The sequence below is a fragment of the Podarcis raffonei genome, chromosome 12 (genome assembly GCF_027172205.1).
Source record: "Podarcis raffonei isolate rPodRaf1 chromosome 12, rPodRaf1.pri, whole genome shotgun sequence".
NCBI classification, from domain to species: domain Eukaryota; kingdom Metazoa; phylum Chordata; class Lepidosauria; order Squamata; family Lacertidae; genus Podarcis; species Podarcis raffonei.
In genome coordinates this window covers 35,050,380-35,073,071 of record NC_070613.1, presented here as the reverse complement: position 1 = coordinate 35,073,071, position 22,692 = coordinate 35,050,380, and the positions used below count along the sequence as shown (strand labels likewise).

General features: G+C 42.5%; 1 protein-coding gene across 1 annotated transcript; it reads right to left on the bottom strand.

The window, feature by feature from the left end:
- Window positions 1-431: 431 nt before the first annotated feature.
- On the bottom strand, window positions 432-21,709 carry GPNMB (glycoprotein nmb). Its single transcript, XM_053410198.1, has 11 exons — window positions 21,447-21,709; window positions 15,503-15,655; window positions 13,683-13,826; window positions 12,541-12,723; window positions 11,174-11,332; window positions 10,608-10,916; window positions 9,219-9,350; window positions 6,939-7,041; window positions 6,020-6,222; window positions 4,822-4,915; window positions 432-3,639 (listed from the first exon to the last, which is right to left on the bottom strand). Exons 1-11 carry the CDS (start codon window positions 21,523-21,525, stop codon window positions 3,486-3,488), a joined length of 1,713 nt encoding a protein of 570 aa, XP_053266173.1. The 5' UTR covers window positions 21,526-21,709; the 3' UTR covers window positions 432-3,485.
- Between the last annotated feature and the right edge of the window lie 983 nt (window positions 21,710-22,692).

Genomic DNA, 22,692 nt, shown 5'->3' with positions numbered 1-22,692 from the left:
AGGAGCCAGATCCCAAACTTTCCCTTGCCATCCCCATCAGAGATCTTTCCAATGGAAGCAACCTATGAACAGGCAGCACTGAGCAGCATGGTACCTTATGTTAATGGGGGGAGGGGAGTCAAGTGACAAAAAGGCTGGAGCAGGGCCTGTGGCACCTGAGACCAACATATCTCAGTTGGTAGAGCATAAGACTCTTAATCTTAGGATTGTGAGTTCAAGCCCCATATTGGGCAAAAGATTCCTGCATTTGTAGCACATGAAGAGGCCCTATGTAGAGAATAGAAGTCCTTTGATATGTATATTACTTCTTACCCATTGAGAAGTGGGGGGAAAGGCAAAAGAATTCAGATTGTCTTCAGACAGGGATTGATATAGAGCATTTTGGTCTTGGAAAATATAGCAAAGGACTTTAATAAAATCAGAACAATATATTAGATAAAATCAATACCTTTATTGAGAGTTGCAAGAGGAAAAGACAGAAAACATACATTTTCTCTTTGCAAGGAACCTGTAAGATTTTGCAAGAATCTCCATAGACTAAAATATCAAACATACTACATTTCTAAGTCATGCCAGGAAATGGTAGGTTATAAAAGACAGAACCCAAGCTATAATAGTGTAGCTTTCTACTCCAGCTTAACAGAGTTGCAATAAGTGGGGCAAATAATTCTTATTGTTTCTTGTCTCAGACTGAAATAGTGATGTTTCAGTGTAAGGCAAGACGCATTCAACTTACAATTTCTTCCATGACATTAAAACTATAATCATTTACACTTCCTCCTCTTCCTAGCCTTTTGTATAAAAGTATGTGCACTTGTAAAAGATAGAAAAATAAAAGTTGATAATACTAATTCATACTTCCAAACCTTTAAAATATACTTATCCTGTAAAGCTTGTAGACCCATCATACTATATTAAGACTGCACACTTACCAGGGAGTATGCCCCATTTAACTAAGTGGGACTTCTGATCTGAGCAGACATATATAGGCGTGCACTATATGTTACATTTTAATTTCAGTGGAGCTACCTCTGTTTAGAACCACCATTGGGTCATGCAGACTTTACACAGCTAAACTGTCCTTTGCAATACTGCAGATTTATTGAACAACATTCAGGTAAACATTCCTCCAGCATTCCAGTTCCGTGCCATTAGTAATTTAGGAGCAGTAGTACTTAACACTTCTATAGCACGCGTTCAAGTCTTCAAAAGCATTTAGCATGCATTATCTAGCTGCATTTTGAACAACAACCTTGTAAGCCACTATATTGCTTCAAGCCACTTAATGAGTTCATTGCAAAAGAGAGATGGTGCAAACTAGGGTCTTCCAGATTCACAGCTCAGTCTCTTGCCACTATGCTGCACCTACTAGTTAGTAAAAAATGTTTACACCAGTGTGGTGGCATACCAGTCATGTGCTGCAAAACAGCATTTGTGTGGGATGAAAACATTAATACACCATTGTTAACCTTAAATTGCCTGCATGACTATACTCTTAAGATCACATAACATTCACAGTGCCATGATAACTACACCGTTATTAAAGTTACAGGAGAACTGTGCTTCTTTGCATCTAGAGCTCACTGTGCCTATTCCTGCAGGGAAAACATCGCTATCAAAGAGAACACTACCTTGCCTATATCATAAACACCACTGCAAAGATTAAACTGGTTGGGAACATGTGCTGTGAGGCAGTGCAAAGTGATTGCCTCCAACTCTGGGTGCTATTGCCATGTTTTTAACACCTGGAAAAATTGTGAGATGGGAAAGGGAAGGAGCAAAGGACTCATATTTTTGGTCCTCCTTTCTTCCTCCCTGTCCCATCTCAATGAGAAGAGGGGAAGCAGACAAAGGTATAAAGAAAAGGCTTTCCCCCTTCCTTCTGTCCTGAAGTTCCCAAATCCATCAACAACCTTTGTGTGCTCCCTTCATCCTAGTAGTTGAGAGGAGGGCTTGGCCTCAGATATAAAATGTCTTCAGCAGCCCTGTGTGGACATGAGTGGAGCAAAGTATTCTACACAATCTGCAGGATCAGGCAGATACCTAAGCAGCCAAATAACTGCAAATCAAAATAAAGCAGATTTATACTGAACAGATTTAATCAAAAACCCTTTGTGCATTTTCCAGAAAGGCAGGCAGATAGTTCCACATAATTTTCTTTAGTGGAATAAGCTGTAAGATGCAGAAAGGTCTGAAGCCAACCATATAGATTTATATGGTTGGCTTCAGAACTTCCTGCATTATAAATGGCATATTGCATAACAGTATTTCATAAATCCTACTGTGCCTATTGTGCTACCCTCCTTGCCGCAGTTTTCAGCCAAATATATTGCTTATTTTCAAAGTCTGCGTATTTCCAAAGTTTACAGCATTGCTAAACTCAGATTATGTAGTACTAGAATCAACTTGTCCTGTGTGCCAGTGTGAGTTTTCCAGCTTGATAGATAGCATAACATAATTATTGCATAAAAGCAAGCAGCACCAGGGAAGCCTTGCTTTGTCCTCTTGTTCGAGACTGTAATTGTGCAAATATATCTTTGTGCTAGGGCGCATTTCTAAGAGAACTTCTCACACTTTCCGCTAAGTGCTTTGCTATGAAACCATAGGTGTTCAGGAAAGCTGTCTAGTTAAAACACACACACCATGGACCACTCCATGTCAACACCACATGGCATGTTCTGCTGAGCAGAGAAGTGGGGACTAGTGTGGCCTGAAGTCTTAGGAATATGTAGACTACTCAAAAACAGACCCACACAAAGACATCCCAAGGGAGCAGAGCCATGGATATTTCAGTGCACATTGCCTACTGCTCCTTTGGGTGCAGAATGAAGATCCTGCTCTCATGTATCTCAAGTATAAGGAATATAGTAGGCCGAGGAAACAGAACCAAGAGCAGTCATGTAACTGCAAGTTGCTCAACTGGTGGAGAGTATATTGGGTATGTCTACTATTCATCTGAAGCCGTTGGGGTAAGGTGATGCTACATGCTGATCATTTCTTAGGTACCTATTATAATTTTCAAAGCAGCCACATTATCACTAATTAGGGAACTAGGGAAATTCCCATTTAATAGCATGATCCTCTGCATGTTTACCCCAAAGCAAGCTCCCTCAAGTTTGGTGGGACTTGACTTGCTAAGATTTCAGCCTAAGCTTAATTTTTTTGGAGAAAATCTTTCTGCCAAGAAGACGCTTAGCAATACTCAGGAGGAGTAACTAGTCTAGGAAACCGTATCAACCTTAAATGATTTATTAGCTAATATACCATAGCAGATCCAAGAACATAAGCAAGCAAAATGTATGATCAATTTCTCCATGAGATGCCATTTTAACCTTCTAAGACAAGTCAGCACAACACCAGCCATTCTATTGTACTGCAAGCTTACCACATAAATCCTGATTTTAACACTTAGGTATTCTTCCATTGAATGACAGTTCAATGCAAATCCCCAAATGCATACAAATATAAGTGATTATACTGAAGAGTTAAACAATTCCTGGCTTATTTTTCAGCAGAGGATGTTTCTCATTGTTTGCCGGGAAGAGGACAGCCTTGACATTGTTGAAATAAACACTCAGTCCTTCGTTACTGGCCTCGTCTCCAGTTTTTCTTTCAATAGGCTTGTATTCTTTATATCTCCTGGAAGGAATTTTCAAAATTAATTTACTGAAAAGTATTCCCCTGATGGTGCATTGCTATGCCAGTGGTGTAGCTGGGATGAGAACAAACAAAACAAGCCACTTTATTCTCCTGTCCAAAATGTTGTTGCCCAGTTCAGTATTTTGAAAAATTCTATGGCATGTGCAAGAGCTTCTTGCCAGGGAATAAACTGGTCAATGTGTGTGTATAAGACAATCTATTTGATGCTGAGAAAGACTTGTGGTGTGCTTCTCACCCAACAACAAACTACTCTGCAAATACTTTCCATAAACCATGAAGGAGAAAAATTATATTTGGTGTTGTTGTTCTGTAACCTTTTTTTTAAGCGATCCAATGTGATGCAGTGGTTTGAGTGTCAGATTAGGACAAGGAGTGGAGGAGGGATTCATTTTGGTAATGCATACTTCTCAAAACAATGCATGAACCAAAGGCACACCATTTTGTGGCGCCACGAACCAGGCGCCTGCATGCAGGGATCCCCGTCCCATCCTGCATGCTGCCAGGAGTCTCTGGGCCCTAGAGGCTGGCCTGGCCTCGCCACCAGGCCCCAGGCCCCCTTGCTGAATGGCCTTCCAGCCAGTGTCAGAGGGATTCACCCATCAAGGGCCATGTTGATCAACCAGGCTCCCCCTAGCATAGGTGGGCAGGTGGCATTGTGCGGCTCCAGTAGCAAGGGCTGAGCCATGTGGTAGGCTCTGTGAACCCTCCGCGCTCTGCCCCCACCCAGCGTGCCCACCTGGCAGCATTGCTGGCACGGCAGGTTCTGCTCACCCTCTGCACTGTGCACACATACACACACACCCTAGGTGCCAACAAATACCACAATGCCACCAGAAGGTGGACCTCAGCTGCCAAGGTCAAGAAGAGAGTGTTGCCCACACCACAATGTATCCCTAATATGTTGTACCTTTATGCATTTTAAATGCAAGCTGCCATGGGATCCAATATTGGCTTTAGAGCAGGATATAATTTATACATAGATAAAACAAAATAAATCAGTACTCTTGCAGGAATCTCCTTCCAAGGTAACACTGGTTTCTCCTCAGATCGTATAACTGGTCAATCTGTATTGTCAACATTCCTTGTGAACACTGAAAATGGTGAGAGCGTTGAAGATCGTAAAAAAGACACTGTTTTTAAGGTCTGGGCCTAGCAACTTACTTGTAAAGGAAAAAAGTCGCAACAGCAACAAACACCACCAAGAAACCGCAAGCGAGCAGAACTCCTTCTGCTGTCCTTGAAAATGATGCTGCAGCTTGAATGACAAAGTTAAAGGCCATAATGTTAGTTCACACTCCTTAATTTGGAGGTCAGTACTCTTATAGCAGCCTTTGCTAACCTGGTTCCATGCAGATGTTTTGGGCTACAACTACCATCAGCTTAGCCAGCATGATGGTGCTGGCAGGGGCTGAGGGGATTTGTAGTTCAAAACATCTGGAAGGCACCACCTTGACAAAGACTGCCTTACGGCATAAAATATCTCGGCAGTCTACATGTGCCTGATGCTACCACTGACACTGGACATCATTGCAGCTGATGGGAACTGCTCCATTTGTTGGAATGGAGAAATGATGCCTGTCTTATTCCAGAGCTGCCCAAATAATTTTGTGCACCCCTCCAAGTCACAGTACCTTAGTTCAGCCAAGTTGTAGGGAGCAGGTGGCGCTGTGGTCTAAACCACCGAGCCTCTTGGGCTTGCCGATCAGAAAGTCGGCAGTTCGAATCTGCGCAACGGGTGAGTTCCCGTTGCTCTGCCCCAGCTCCTGCCAACCTAGCAGTTCAAAAGCATACCAACGCGAGTAGATAAATAGGTACTGCTGCATCGGGAACGTAAACGGCATTTCCCTGCACTCTGGCACTTGTCACGGTGTCCCATGGCACCAGAAGCAGTTTCGTCATGCTGGCCACATGACCTGGAAAGCTGTCTGTGGACAAACGCCGGCTCCCTCAGCCTGAAGTGACATGAGCGCCACACCCCATAGTTGCCTTTGACTGGACTTAACTGTCCAGAGCTCCTTATTTTGGCCACTGAGGCTGAAGATCGCACAAGCACCTCTCTCTCCTTGGTTATATAGTGACAATAATAATACATTAAATAACAAAGCATTTCCTGATCTTTTAGGCATCCACAGTTAGTTGCCTGAGGGGGCCACCTGACTAATGTTAGGGCCGGCCCTGCATGTGACACCAATCCTGCACTCTTGTCAATGCAACTGCACAGTCCTAATCTTGCTACCGCATGCCTCCATCCTGTCCTGACAACCAGCAGCTATAGGAGTGTTGGGAGACAGCTCCACCACGCTTCATGAGCCACAAGGTGCTGACTGCAAATGAATGCAGATGTTCAGTCAGGACTCACCTCCACTGATGGATATCAAAGTACTTGTGAGAGCCAGGCTCGCTGCATCACCCAGTGTAATGTTCACACAATAGGTTCCGGATTCGTTAAAGGTCCGTCTTATGGTCAGCAGGCACTCATCTATGTCAACAGGGTCACATGCCTCGCTCTGTAACACCTGGCAGGTGGGGTCAGCAATTATTGTGCAGGCATCTGTAGGAAGACTAGGGCACGGAAAGAAAGAAAGAAAGATGGATGGATGAAATTATGGACTTTTCATCAGTTTTCATTTCGCAGAAGTTTATCACATTTCTGTTCTGCTTTTCTGTGAAAGCTATGTTCAGATGGATTTATCTTAAAATATATATTTAAAACCAACACAACACAATAAAAAGCAGTAAAGTACAAAAATCAGGAACCAAATGAAAGCAACACCCAAAGGCTATCAAAACTCAGGAGTAAAAACTAGCGGCATTATTCGCCAAAGGCTAACAGAAAATAAAGGTCTTCTGTAATATTTAACAATTCACAAACCTTGGTGAACCAGCCTTTTTATAAATCCTGATGCAAGGTTTTTATGTGAGCAGGGACACTGTTAGCTGTTTTAAGACCTTGGAGCATGGGCTCCTGAAACAAATCTGTATAAAATTTGTACATACTAATTTATCCCTATATATGCCTCTGGGAGACTAAGATGGTGAGTGGGTCTCACCAACACTGCCCTATAAGCACAGAGGGAAAGAGGCCAGAGATCTGGTGACTATCACAAAAGACCCAGAACTTCTGCTCCGTGGAGCATCCTCAGCAATGCCACTTTATCAGCAAGAAGCTCAGTGAGCTAAGATGAGCACTGCTGCAACGGAACAACTTAAATGTCTGTAGTACTCCATGGTCTAAGTTTTACAAGAAGAAAATTATCAGAATTAATGAAAGCACTTACCTCCCTTGACAGGTTACCACAAAATCAACCATGGAGTTTTCAACCTGAGTAGTTGCTACCTGGACACTTGTCATTTGGATAATATTGACCCCAAGGATCCCCTCTGGCCGAAGAAACAAATTGGCAAAATGTCAGAATTGCTGAGACAAGAACTTTGACAGCAAAAATAAAAAAATAAAAAATCCCATTTGGAAATGTAGAGAATGAATTGTTTTAGAATGATCTTAATTGGATCCGAAGGCTGCCTGCAAATGGAGCTCACCTACATTTTATCATAGTGGATACACAATTCAAAAGAGTGTGGAAATACATTGCAACTTATTTCATTTTGACCATTGTATTAGATTCCTGCTGTTCTTGAAATTAACATTTTCAAAGCACCTCAGTTCTCCAGACACTTTGGGATGGTCCGCACCAGAGTTTACTGTGTGTTTGCAACTGTTTGTGTTCCCATTTTATTTGCATAGTCCACATGGTGCTACCCTCACAACACCAGTCTAGATGCTTTCCCCTTGTGAATTCAGGCTTACCATACAAGGATAATCCAATAAACTGTGGGAAATTGGGCTGCAAGGGCTCCACTTGGGGTCACAGACTATTTGTTCCAGTGTTTTGGAGTGGGCAGATCTATCATCAGTTTCTGCCGCTCCCCTTCGCACACCCACTAGTTCCTCCGTACATTAATTTCTTCCCCAGCTATGCTTGTAACTATTTCCAGAGTCCTCCTGAACTATATTTCCCCACCTGCAATCCCTTTGATTTGCAGAAAACCAGAAATCTGCACAGGCAAACCACATTAGAATTTTCTACGCTAGATATTGCAAAGTAAGTTATTCTGAAAAGTGGGTGCTGAGAATTTACAACTGCTTTAATATATTTCCCGGCTGATCTCTTCTACAGGATTTTCGTAGCCATCTGTTTGGAATGGTAGCTTAAGCTTGCAGCCTTAAGCACTCCTAAATTAGATGCAAGTCCTGTTGAAACCAATGGCCTGTCAACAATATCATTGGAAGAAGGACTTCCTAGCCTGAGAAAACTACACCGCCAGAGAGGTGATGAGGAACAGCTGCATCAACGTCACAAAATGAGACAATAGCATTGCAGAGATGTTGGAGCAGCGGGTGTGTATAGGGGACACCCAAGAAAGGTGGGGAGACTTCACAGACCATCTCCTAACCAAGAGAAAACATTTGCAGGTGAGTATTGTGGGTTAAACCACAGAGCCTAGGACTTGCCGATTGGAAGGTTGGCGGTTCGAATCCCCGCGACGGGGTCAGCTCCCGTTGCTCGGTCCCTGCTCCTGCCAACCTAGCAGTTCTAAAGCATGTCAAAAGTGCAAGTAGATAAATAGGTACCGCTCTGGCAGGAAGGTAAACAGTGTTTCTGTGCGCTGCTCTGGTTCGCCAGAAGCGGCTTAGTCATGCTGGCCACATGACCCGGAAGCTGTACGTCGCCTCCCTTGGCCAATAAAGCGAGATGAGCGCTGCAACCCCAGAGTCGGCCACAACTGGACCTAATGGTCAGGGGTCCCTTTACCTTTTTATGTTTAGTAAAAGGTCGAAAGACATTACTTCATTGAGTTGGATTCAAAGATTCCCCCCTGCAAATAGGATTTGTTGTTGGGCAGAAGGAATCTTCCTCAGGCCCTCCTGTTAGAAGAGGCCTCCTTCAATTCACAGAAGGGAATTTTTGGATCCAACCCACAATGTCTGCTGCATGCAACTTGACCATAGCTGTCAACATTTCCCCCTTTTTAAGGGAAATTCCCGTATTCCGAATAGGATTCCTCGCAAGCGAAGGGAAAAGTTGACAGCTTTGAACCGGCGTGCAAAAATAAGATCTTGTCAACAGTGGAGACTGGTCCATTAGGACAAATGGGGCACTTCCCCACCAACCTCAGTCTGCCTTCAGCCAGACCTCATCTCCCTGGCTGTCCTGGCTGACACCTTCCTCCTCCTTAGTCCTAGTGTTGCTCCTGTATAACTCAGCAGGGAGGAGGATGGGGATAAAAGCAGAATGGGTTGATTCTGCCTCTCCTTGGCTCTGGCTCCATCTACAGTTGGCCTCCTGGGCTTCTGCCCCACCAGCTGCCACTAGTTACCAGCTATTGATATTCTTTATTGGTACTCTTCCAAAATTTGTCTCTTGAGCAAAACGAAACAGCAGTCAGCCAGCAAGAGCAGCTTCAGAAAAGCCACTTTAAGGACATGCACAAGTTCAAACGAATTCCTTTTATTACCTATCAAACCACATTATTTCCTTACGGATGTAGATGCATACCTGCAATGAAGAGAGATGCTTTATAAGGTCCAGATCGAGCAATATGGCATCCTTCGACAGGAGACTGTCCTGTTGGCACCTCTGTTAAACTATAGAAGCTGGGAGTTACATTTGAAGGCAGCGGGGTAGTTACTGAAACAAGGGAAAGGGAAATGAGTTAATGTATTTGCACTTTTAGCAAAACATTTTGAGCATAACAAGCAGAATTTATCTGGAACACCTGCAAGTCTTGCACTCTTGCTTAGCTCCCATAAATTCCAATCGGACGTGTTATGGCCAGATATCAAATGGATTTGTGTATTTCACACAACTAAGCAAAGGCAAGTAAAACACTTATTACACCTAGTTTTTTTGGCCTTGGGAGTTGGATGACCGACAGAGTTTTTTTGTATATACCGTTTACTGAACAGAAAGAGTTTGCCTTATTTAGAAGGTTTGTATGTATAACATAATCTCTATGGCGACGCTGATTTAATTATGCATTTATTATTCTATTTATTGTGTACATTGTTTGATGTTGTGTAACCCACCTTGTGACCTTATGTGATGGGCAGAATATACATTTTTAATAAACTAAATATTTGTCCTCTTGTCCTTCGCTTTTATGAATCCATTCTTTTACATATCTTATTACACCTTCTATTTATAATTCCTCCCCCAATATCTCTCTTGGTCCAGTTTGCCATACTTTAAAAAATCCTGAAAGTCTTACTTCTTCACATGTTTCCCCAGCTTTATATCTTGCTGGTCCCTAGTTTTGAATACACCCTCTCTTCCTCTTCTTTCTTCACTTCCATCTAGCCCCTCTAAACTTAGAAGTCTGTAAACTTACAAGCAGAGAGCCAGTGTGTTTAGACTGTTGGTCTAGGACTAGGGAGACCCAGGTTCCAATCCCCACTAAGCCACAGAGGTCACTGGCTGATCTTGGGACATTTACTCTCACTCTCAGACTAATCTAGCTCAAGGGTTTCTTGTGTGGATAAAAAGCACCATGTGCACTGCCTTGAGCTCCTGGGAGGAAAGGTAGAAATTAATGCAGCAAAAGCAATACCATCATCATTATTTTATTTTATTTTATATTATTTTACTTTATTTTTGTAGCTCTGGTGCTGCATAATGTAGGGAGAGTGAAAGAAGCCACTTCAGTATTCTTACTGCTATATATTAAAAGCATTTGTCCTAGGACACTAAAATGCCAATGGCCTACTTCAACTATTCCCTTCCAGCACTCCTGTAAGAAAGGAAATAGAAGTCAAACACCGTAAGTATGCCACAATTCTTTGTTAATCAGTATGTTCATTATTATCATGAAAGATTGTCTGGTCAACTATTCCATATAATGAACCCATTTGTTTTCTTTCAACTTAGCCTGGGGCCATGGCCTCTTACCTGGCGGAAGAGGTGTTGGTGGAAGAGGTGTTGGTGGTCCACAAGGGGCAGGTATAAGAGCGTGGACCGACAAGTCAAGGCTGAAATTTCCCAGAAGTTTATATGTGTGCATCTGAACAGAACTGTTGGAAACAAATAAGCCGCTGCCATCTCCAAAATTCCAGCGGTAGGAAATAGCAGAGCGGTTCAGGTAGTGGCTAGGATCGTGAATCTGGACATCAAATGTAATAGGGATATCCTTGATGAAAATGTAGTCTGAGGCATTGCGATCATTCTTCTGAGTCATGTTCACATAGAAAGGGATTTTATCTGCATAGAAAATGAAGCCAAGCAAAAGGATTAGATTGTAGCTGGACTCAAGATAGGTAATCCCTGGGAACTGAAAAACCATAGAGGTAACAAAATTCGATGAAGATCTCATATTTAGGAGATGTCTTCGCACAAACCAATGTTTGTTGTGGTATACAAAGTTCACATGCACACAATACAATTAAAACACTATTGTACTATGTTATTTAAACCATTCAGGTTTGCTAAGTTATTATTTATTTAACCTACCCACTTACCTGTTACGACATAAACAACATTTGCTGTGGCTACTGGTTGAAACGATCGATAATTTCGCCTGTAAACTGATAATTCCATAATTTGATTGCCAAGTGTGATATTTGTTGTGTTGATGGACACCATAGCTGAAGAACCTCCCGTCGTTTGATAATACTGGCCTGTGAAAAAAGGGGAAATATGAAAAAAAGGATTATCACTGTGGAACTGGTCAGGCTTGCAATTTTTTTCCTTTTGAACAGAGGCACCCATTTCACTTGAGTAGGTAAACACACTTATCCTTTCCCACAAGTTAGTAAATAAATCAATAAAACTTTCCGGAAACAGTTCTAAAAAGGGATTGCATTTGTTCCAATCATTATTACACAGAGGTCAGGGAAATGTATGTGGTGGTTTTGCCATTTTACCTCCACAGCTCTTTGGGATGAGATAGGGGAGAGATGAAGATTAAACCAAGGTCACTCATTTAAGGAATTTGGACACAGGTTCCCTCCATCCAAGATCAACGTTCTAAAAGCCCAAGACAGTCTCACAGTGACTGTACAAACTTGAATAAACCAATACTGGCATTGACTACCAATAGGTGCAAAATGGATGCTCCACCACTGAATTAGGATCCCTCCCCATTGTTTTCTGTTGCACAATCACTGCTCATATCATGGAAGGCATAAGAGGACATACCAAGGGGAGCTAGAAAATAACTTTATTATCTCTCACCAACAAGATCGAAACAGACGAGAAACAACCCTATTCTTATTCTTATTATTTAATAGGCAGATCACCTTATAAAATATAAACATCTTCCCAAGGCAGCATATACAATATGAAGGACACGTTTTAAAACTAAACATCAAAAGTTAAAAGAAAATAAAACAGAAAGAGCATTTCAAGCCAGCGATCCCACCTTAAATATGAAACTCCTATGGCCATTAAAATGCACAGTATCAAAACACTTCCTAATTACAAACACATATCATAATTGTATATATCCTGCTTTCCCAGAGTTGTTTAAATGCCTGCCATATTGAGCCGTTCTCCTATAAACTATAAATCCACTCAGGATAGACTGCATTTGAAAAAAGGTCTCTGACTTCCAAAATTCAGAAAAGTCAACAAAACAGCTTCTGTAGTCTGAACTGACTGTCCTCTCACATGAGGATCACATTATCTCATATAAGTCTTTCTTTATATGTAAAGAAGTTTATAAAGCATCTTAAGTGTCTTTTTTAAAAGCTAAATAATTATTGTTATGATTTTATTAGTAGCAACAAGTATTAATATTAGAAGTAACAAATACTATTAGTAGCAACAAGTACTACTAATTATTAGTAATAACACGGTAAGCTAAAGGTGCATTTTTAGGACTAACCGAGAGTGTGAAACACATAGATGAAGTTTCTCCTCCTCCAGTCTTTGTGGCGAGGGAAAGGTCTGCCATCTGGAAACACATTGTGACTACTGTTATGAGAGCAATTCTGCCCGTCACAATCGTCAATCCACTGAGTCCAGTTGTAAACATACAGGTCGGGAAGATTTGCATAATCAGAAGAACCTTGAAGCAAAGGAAAGGAAAAATGAAAAGAAGGCAACCTTTTCAGGAAAGTCAGTAAAGACTCAGGTGGAATCTAAGAGCTGTTCAACAGTGGAATTTGCTGCCAAGGAGTGTGGTGGAGTCTCCTTCTTTGGAGGTCTTTAAGCAGAGGCTTGACAACCATATGTCAGGAGTGCTCTGATGGTGTTTCCTGCTTGGCAGGGGGTTGGACTCGATGGCCCTTGTGGTCTCTTCCAACTCTATGATTCTATGATTCTATGATTCTAGACATATATAAAAACCGCTTTGAAAATGCTTTTTTTAAAAAAGCATTTTTAAAAATACATTGAATTTTCCATAAAGCTCACCACCATCACCTAGTGTCACATTGTATATTGTACTTAAAACACACTCAAAACATTTTATCTGCCGCTGTGTAGCTGAACACAGCAGGCCTTATTTCTGAGTAAACATACGTAGGACAGCACGGCACTTGTCTATGGACTAAAACAGCGACCTGGCATTTATATGAACTTGGATTTGTGACTTGCAATGCCACAAAACTCCCATCAAACTTTTGTAAAGTAAATACAGTACTTCAAGGAAGCATCATAATTATAACCAAGGAAATCTCATCTGTTATGAGCGGTGTGTCCCACAAGTCACTCCCAGCAAACATATCATGTCAGCTATCCCACGTATCATGTAAGATATTGAAAAAGGTGGAGAAGTCAAGAACTTTCCTAGTACATCAGGAATATGTCTGCCTATCACCAGGGTCTCCCATCCCACTGGAGTCAAAGCACAATGTCCGTAAATCTCTATGAGTCCCATCAGGACCACCACCGAGCCACAGAGGCTCTGGCACTTTGCTTTTTTTGTACAGAATAGAATTTTTGAAAGTGTACAGATACAAAACGCAGGGCAAAGCCTGAGAACCATTCACACTCCTAGCATACGCGGGTACTTTCATTACTTGCCGTTGATGCAGTGTCGATCGTATATTATATTGCTGTCATTATCTTCTCTTTGACATCTGGGAAACTTGAGGATCACATTAAAAGACACATTGGATCCCACCAGAGCTGGACTGTCACTGGTCAGACTGGCCACAACCCTTCCCCCTGAGGAAGTCAAGATGCGTTTGTTTATCACTTCCGGTTATATCTCGCGTTTCATATAGGATTTCAAAGTAGCATGCAATGTTTTCTCCCCGCACCCCCACTCCATTTTATCCTCATAGGCAACCCTGTACATTATGTAGGATATTTCCAAAACATTTCTTATTCATTGGTGATCTTCAAAACTACACTGTAACATGGAACAGACTCCCCCCTTTTTCAGAATGTTATTTAATTGCATTAATTTATATTCAAATAAAGCAGCATAATGTCACAGGTTTAGAATTCAGTTGCACTGCAGTTTGTTTTGTTATGTTAATTGCCAGCCTCCACTTATCTGTTATCTGCATGTAGGTGTCTTGCATTTATTGCGTCTTTTGCAATAATCAATTTTGCAGGTGTTAGTCTGAAACTATTGAGCAATATGATTTCAATATGCTCAGATAACTATTTTTCTAATAGCATTATTTAAAGACCTAAGGAACACTTGCATCTCGTTATTCTCTTAATACCTCCAATGTCTCTGAATGGATCCAAAATGTTTGGATAATAGAACATGACCACCACATATAGATGCAGTCTACTAATAATAACCGCAAACACAACATGTATATGTGTATGTATTGTTTTTATATTTTGCATGGCATCAAATTGTTGGGTTTTCTTAATATTGATGTGGTCGATGGTGCTACTCAGAGGTGTGTTTGTAATTTTAATCTGCATGGCAGCACATCTGTGAGCTCTTGACAATTCAGCACACCTGTGGTATCTTAACAATTTAACTAATTAGCAGGGGGAGTTTACCTGCTGCACCGAATGCAGCGATGTGATAGGGTAATTGATTATTTGAAAACTGTATGTAAGTTGATGAAGTGGTGTAGTGTCTACTTTTATAGGAATACTGTTATGGAATGCTGTTGAGGAATGGTGGTGAGAAGGGGTGTTTTGCAGTTGTTTGATTATTATTGAAAAATATAGTAAGCAAAGATATTGCGGGCAAGTTTTTATTCCATCACCCCATGTCGCTGCACAAACTTGGTTGGCAAAGAAGGTCCAACACAACAACTTATATTTTTATTTCAAATGAGAGTGATAGAGTTTGCTCAGTCCCTCCCACAAAATTCAGTCTGATTCACTAATTGTCAGAGGTCTTTTTCATTTGTGCTCCCCTGTTCTAAAGTTGCTCCCTGGACAGATCTGTCAGCACTCAAGTCTGGCTCCCTTCAGAAATCAAGGTTGTAGCTTGCTAAGGGTGAGAGAGTTGTTAGGAGACCCCAGTTGCCCTCACAAAGCTACAATTCTCAGAGTTCCCTGTGAAGAGGACTAGATTGTTAACCCACTGGGAAGTCTAAAAAATATTCAGAAAATTAAAGAAAGCAATTGCATATGGCACCAAAAATGGATGGGGAAACACCACTATTAAGCTAAGAGACCAAATAATTCAGAAATGACAATAAATAATATTTTCACAAATACAAACAGGTTTTAAAGCTGAAAAGTTCTGAGGCAGCTTCCTATATTCCTAAGTGTTGGCATAAAAATAAGAACCATTTTAAATGTTAAATGCAGAACAAAAACACCGTTCTGACCTTGTTCCTATTTGCAATGTGTCATCAACCTTATTACATACTGACCCTGCATCCCTTCCCATTGAGCCAGACTGATCTTTCATGTTTTACCTTTCCAGCAATCTTTCCATCTGGGATCTCCTTCTTCCCAATATGGGTAAAGCTTGTCATTCCAGTTGTTGTGATCGGAGGACCAGCTGCTTATCCCCCTATGGAACTTGCCGTGAGAAGGTGCCCTTCCTCGACTCATCACATCTCGAAATTCTAGAACGAAGGGTTAACAAGGGAGAAAGTGTTAGCACAGTCCCTTTGACTTATTTGACATACACTGAACTGCCAAGGCAAACCCATAACAAAACATTGTGAAGAAAGCACATGTCTGAGCTATAACTCTCTAAGGTTTTTCCTTTGCCAGTGGTATGAAAAAGGACTTTTATAAATGCAGAGGCGAATGAATGAACATTCTATAATGCTCATCTTTGCTTTCTCAAGAACAGTCTAAAAATGTTTTTGGGGGGTTGTAAATGAGTAACAGTTGCATCCAAACCAATTGCAGCTGGATGTTTGAAGGAACATTACAAAATTATATTTAGAAGTTTAAAGAATGCATGTTTGACACGTGTCCATGTTTACATAACTGCGATGAGTGAAATCATAGGAAGCACAGCAGCAGCTCACATTCATGGAATTGTAGAGTTGGAAGGGACCCTGAGGTTCCTCTAGTCCAGCCCCCTGCAATACAGGAATATGCAGCTGTCCCATACAGGACTGAACCCGCAACCTTGGTACTATCAGCACCATGACTGAACCAACTGAGCCATCAGTTCTCATACCATGACACAAACTCTCCTTGTAACCTTTGCTTGCAATGTATTGTTTACATGTGCCACAATCACAAAGTGGTGAGTTTGCAGGGGTGCCAGTGCATACCCTCTGGTTTGGTTTCGTTTTAAATTGCCATAAGCCCCTCTGAGTAGCGCAGAGGCACAAGAAGGATGGGACAGACCTTTCTGTGCAAAAAATAAATAAATAAAATCTTGCTTCGTGTGAGCAGGGCTGGCAAAGAGTTGAGAAATCCTTTTCACATCCCTGCCACAGGTCTTTAAGGAATGACTTACCTGTCATGTTACTCGAGATGGCTTAATTAATCAACAACATGCCTTAATTCTGCGTTGCAGTGGAGCAAGAACACACTTGTTAAAAGCAGAATCTGAGCCAGGAGCCAGGACATTTCTAAGGCTACACCTTGCGGAAGATCATAATTGCGCATCATATGATGTGATTGCTGCAAGTTCTTGCCTTCTGCTCAACTGCTTTGCATTTTCATTCAGGTTTCAAAAAGTTCCCATTATTGTAAAAGCTTTTGGTAGATGTTTTTAACTTCCAGAGCTTCTGATACAATGTGGTGCTAAACTCAAAATGTGGGAAGTTCTTATGACCTAGTGATTCTTTGGTTCTTCTAAATGGGGAATGGGGCACCTCTAGCATATGAGCCAATCTTGGCCCACCAATCTGGTCTGCAAGGACATTTCCCCTTGCCTACCCGTCAATCATCCGGTGTCACTAGGTGACATCACCTAATGGTCAAGAGGTAGAGTTGGTGCTGCTTTGCCAGTTCCTTCTGTTCGGGGAATGTGCTGATGGAGGAGCCCCCTGCAGAAAGCAGAACTGAAGTCTAAACTCATCAGCTGATGTGTGGGGAGTTGTGGACGGAACAGCTTCGTCAGTACCTTTCCTGTGAGGAATGCAAAGGTGAAACAAATTCCCTACCATATTGATTGATTGTGATAGGTTGGTGGGACCCCCAGCTGCCAAAGTTGGCCCATGGGGTGTGGGGGGAGATAAATATCTGTCCCACCAGGCCAAAAAAACTTTCCCTGTGATAAAGGTTTAAACAAGCATGCGCCCCTGAAATCAATGGTGGTGACATACATCACTGATTTATTTGTGGAGACTTCACAAAATGTTTCTGCTTCATGTTGGTCCTTAAGGATTATATTGTATGATGTCCTATTCAGAGTAGACTTATTGAAATTAATGAACCTGTGTTAGTCATGTCTATTACTTTCAATGTGTCAACTCTGAGTAGGGCTAGTATTATTACCGATAAACACCTCCCTGAGGGCAGTCCAAAAGCAAGCCTTTTTGTGGGGGGGGGTGCAGAATTTTGTGCTTACATTTTCCCCACTGAGTTTCCACATATAACTTACCAAATCACTAGCTCAAGGCTGTCTGAACTCCACTTCACCACCACTTCATAGAGACAGAGACTTCATTACGCACTCCGGCCCCCCCCCCCACTTGAAAAAAGCAACATATTTTCATTGCAAAATGCATGAGAGTCAAATAATAGGATTTTTGACTTTACTGGTATAAAAATATCGCTTATTGTTAATCACATCATCTGGCCTAGTGGATGAATGCCGTAGAAAAATTCCTTTAAAGATCGTGCTCATTTCTAGCGAACTTCAAGACACTTCGTACAGTGATCACATTTGTGTCAGTCTCAGCAACAAGGAAAGAATGCCTATGACAGTTTTTCCCCCTTGTTATGAAAGAGCAAGAATAAATTGCTACCAGATGAAGAGAGACTTTGTTCATCAAAACATCCAACATTACAGTGAATAGTTCAGAAAGGGTTGCAAGTTCTGACTCTATGCAATGCATAACTCCAAATTATTTTCACCTGGAGCAATCGCCATTCCACTTGGTTTTGTATTCACAATCACTAATGTGGATTAGAATCGCTTCCCCAACTGTAATGGCTGGGAATTTATTTATTCATTTATAATCATATTTGTACTTAGCTAGCCTGGCTTTGACATCTTATTGGCAGCAATGTGCCAACTCACACCTGGCTCATGATTGACAGAGGTGTGGTTCTCCCTTACACCTTACAAGACCCCCAGGCCCAGGACTAAGAACCCCAGGCAGGCATCCTGTGTGGCAGCCCCTAGTGAAATCCATAATTGGAGAACAGTCTGCGTCATACAAGAAGTCATGGCGGCCATGTTGGGCCATGAAAAGAAAGTAGGTCAAGCTCTAGTAGGCCAACCTTAAAATAGAATTTTAAAAAGTGCTACGCATGGTTTCAAGTTCTTTAGAATGCGGCATCAGCCTAGATGGTTGTATATATCAGTGTGTGGGCAAGAGAGGGAGAGGGAGAGAGAGAGAGAGAGAGAGAGAGAGAGAGAGAGAGAGAGAGAGAGAGAGAGATGTGGCTAAGGGTCGTAAGACGGAGAGTGGGAGGTAGCAGACACCCCAACTGTGTCAAGTGATCTTGAGCTTGCAACTCATAAGCCCAGCCCTTTATGCTCTTTCCTGGAAGAAAGTCTGATTGATCTCATGATCGTCAAACTAAGCAATCCTAGAACTGAGGCTGGGCTGAGAACTATTCTCGCCCTCCTGGACTCGCCTCTCTGCTCCAAGCATATGGGCTGCCCTTTGAGAGAAAACAGCAAACTTAAGAGCTCTTTGTGCTCCCTCAACACAGCTCAGTTCAGTTCAGAGAGATAGGAATCATTTGGTGTTCAAGGTTTCAAAGGACACAGGAGGAGCATATAGATTTTGCAGAAGTTTTGAGCACGTTCCTCCTGCACATCTGATGGTCAAACTAGGCGTGGCATTCAGCGTGCACAACCCATATGCACATTCACAATCCCCTCCTGGTCACCTTGGGGAAAGGGCTGTAGCTGAGTTGGAGAGCATCTTCTTTGACTGCAGAAGTTCCTGGTTTTAATCCCCAGAATCTCTAGGTAGGGCTGGGATAGGACCCAATCTGAAACCCAAGAGAGCTGCTGGCAGTCAATGTAAACAACACTAAACTAGATGAGCCAATGGTCTGATCCAGTATCTGGAAGCTTCATATGTGGCTATGTAGTGGAGTGTTTTTTTTATCAATAGCAACCACAGGAGAGATCAACCCAGACTGGGACCATGGTGTGGACAGAAGGATTGAACTCTGTCCTGGTCATGGTCCCAAGTTGAGATTCCCCCTTCCCCATGGCTTCTGTATGCCCCAGAAGAGAGCTGAATTGGTGTCACTGGCACCAATAAGACCTGCAGGGCACAGAGCACCCAGCTCATGTCGATTTCCCAATATGCTCACATTGCATGCTTAATAATACCCTAGGTTTTGAGAATAGAAAAGCAGCTTTATACTGAGTCAGACCACAGGCTCATCTACCTCCCTACTGTCTACAGTGACTGGGTTTCAGACAGGGGATTCTCTCAGCCCTGCCTTGAGATCCCTGGGATTGAACCTGGAGGCAAAGCATACAAAGCAGATCCTCTACCACTGAGCCCTTCTCCATATCCTGAGCTCCACATGTGCAGCACACATAGAAAGAGGAAAATGATGTTTGCTCTTGCACCATGCAAAGCTGTATCTTGTTCCTATAGGCCCTGCATTCATATTAAAACACTAAAGTGCTGATAACTCCCCAGTCTCACTTATCAGGGCCAGACAAGCGATGAAATCAACTCTGAACATGAGAGGTGGGGTCGACAGAGAAGGAAATTTGAAGTCATATCGTCCCTGCGCTCCTATATTAACTATGACTGTAATTTTTGCGCAGAGCTTGCCCAAATCTTTCTTCCACTCATCCATATCCCTAAGGGGCAAGTGACATGTTAGGGACTAAGGTGTGCAACAATGCCCCAACAATTGTTTTAAAGCAGAAGTGGCAGGAGAGGGGCCTGCACTACTTTCTCCCCACTTCCAATTTCACAGATACAAAATTTGCTCCCCAAGAGATCATCCCTACTCCAAAGTGTGTGCTTGCACCCTCACACATTGGGGCAGGGGGAGAAACTGGAGCGGGAAAAGCAGTGCAACCCCTCTGCTATTTTAACATCCTCCTCCTTTATTTTTTTTCATTTTTCAGAAGAATGCTGCTGGGGCATGACTTTATATAAGTGGTATCCCTTTTGGCAAGCTTATAATATGCTGCTTAGAAAGGATGGCATTAAGCAGCATGCCTGGATAACTCAGCTGGCTAAAGCATGGTGCTGATAATGCCAAGGTTGCAGGATCGATCCCCATATGGGACAGCTGCACATTCCTACATTGTCAGGGGTTGGGATAGATGATCCTCAGCGTCCTTCCAATTCTACAGTTTTATGATTCTGTAAATGGCTGAACTACATCAAGAATAAAAACAAGTGGTTACATGCATGAGTATGTAGTGTGCAATCAGTCCCTAAGGGACATCACCGAGTGAGGGGTCCACTGGAGCCCCTCTGGAAAGAAAGATGGCAACACCACCGTATCCAATGGAGGAGTCAAGAGAAGCGTTGTCTCCCTCAATCTCTGTTGCTACAGGAGGCAGAGGGAGTTGGTATGCAGTGTATAGCTCTGCAACCAACCAAAATGCCATCACTTATCCAGTCCAGCAACGTTTGATGAAGTCTGGAGAGCGCAGTTTCAGAAATAAAATCGTGCTCACGCCACATGCAGACTTCACACTCCATGTTAATTAATTCAGAAGGGTTAATTCCCCTCCTGTATTCCAAATTCAAAAGTATGAATCAGAACCCCTTCCCCCCTGTAAGAAAGCATTGGAAAGGAAGGGGGAAATTCTCATTACCCAGAGTAATTGATTAAAAGTTAATATAGGTTAAAAACAACAAAAACAACAATTTTTTAAAAAATTTATACCTCGCCCATCTGGTTGGGTTTCCCCAGCCATTCTAATCTGGACTAAGTGATCTTGAATATGGAATGCAATCGTTCAGTCCTATACTTACCCTCTCAGAAGTAACCACACTGAGCTCATTGATACCCCCAAGTAGGTGGGTATAGCTCAGGTCTAGTGATGGTGAAAGCATCACCATCTTTCCGAAAACTCCATCTCTGCAAATGGGCGATGCCCCCATTCGCCCTGACCCTTGATCTTGGGCTGCTAGCATCTTGATCTGGATGCTTCAACCTACCTCTGGGCTTCACTTGTTATTCCTACAGATCAGCCTGTTCTTAAAGATGTAAGAACAGGGCTATTGGGAGTAATATTTTTGCTGTACTAGGGAGCATAGAGAAGGGGAGCAAGGCACTCACGTCTGGTGGCCACAGCAGATTGAACTCCTTCAGCCGCAAGCAGGTATCCAAGGAGGAAGAAGAGGCCGGCCCCCTTCATAACTGGAAATGCACAGCTGGACTCACAAGCACAGAACTTGCATGGATCAGCCTGCTGTTTCTCCAAACCTCTTCAGAACAGAACTGGGAATAAAGTTTGCCTGCTGCCCTCCTCCCTTCTGATTAAATTAAAGCCCCAGGGCTCATCATGTGATGGCATTAAGGAGAGATGCATGATTTTGTGTCTTTGGCTTTCCTTTCCCTCCCTCCAGCTCATGTGCTTATGACTCATGCCTCTCACTTTCTACATCCACTGGGATTTTTAACAGCTTTGCTTAGATGCAATGGCCTTTTGCCTCTCAGGCATTTCTGGAGCAATCTTGCACCTTTCACAGAGGGTGTAGCTGTTTATCTTACACCAAGTTGTTAATTCCTACAGATGTTCAGGGATGACCAGCTCCTGGTTCTTTGGATACTATTTCTGCTCTCCAGATAGTGGTTAAAGGATCAGGAGTATATTTGGAAAAGTTTTTTTTATATAATGGAATCAGTGCCACCTAGCAGCAAGAATTACTGGAGCTAATATACTTCAGGAATGTCCAAGGCATTATAGACCACCAAGAGGTCTAATGTCAAAATATACTATTTCTCATTTTCTACAACAAATTTATTTTCCTTCCATGTGACAAGTGTACAGCTCCTTACATAATATGAGAGGAGCCCTTAGGGAACACAGAAGAAGGAGAAGAAGAAGAAGAGGAGGAGGAGGAGGAGTTTGGATTTGATATCCTGCTTTATCACTACCCGAAGGAGTCTCAAAGCGGCTAACATTCTCCTTTCCCCTCCTCCCCCACAACAAACACTCTGTGAGGTGAGTGGGGCTGAGAGACTTCACAGAAGTGTGACTAGCCCAAGGTCACCCAGCAGCTGCATGTGGAGGAGCGGGGATGTGAACCTGGTTCACCAGATTACGAATCTACCGCTCTTAACCACTACACCACAGAGGATACTTAGGTGCTACACTGCCTTGTTTAATACCAGAGAGCCACCATGAAGATGGCAAAAGAAACCCGCCACTGGAGTCACATATTATCACATGTGGTGGTAATGCCCTATTGTGGATTCATTCTTGGGTAAAGCCTTTGAGGCGGTATTATGGAGCAAAATATTATTGTTTAATGGACTCCAAACTGACTGTATCAGCCATGTTCCAGAAACCGAATGAAAG

Excerpts from the sequence above, each read along its gene's own strand:
- GPNMB (XM_053410198.1), bottom strand. The coding sequence starts at position 21,525 with ATGAAGGGGGCCGGCCTCTTCTTCCTCCTTGGATACCTGCTTGCGGCT. Across the intron at positions 12,724-13,682 it reads CGATCGACACTGCATCAACG|GTTCTTCTGATTATGCAAAT; the intron begins GCAAGTAATGAA and ends CTTTGCTTCAAG. Across the intron at positions 6,223-6,938 it reads GTGGTAACCTGTCAAGGGAG|TCTTCCTACAGATGCCTGCA; the intron begins GTAAGTGCTTTC and ends TCCGTGCCCTAG.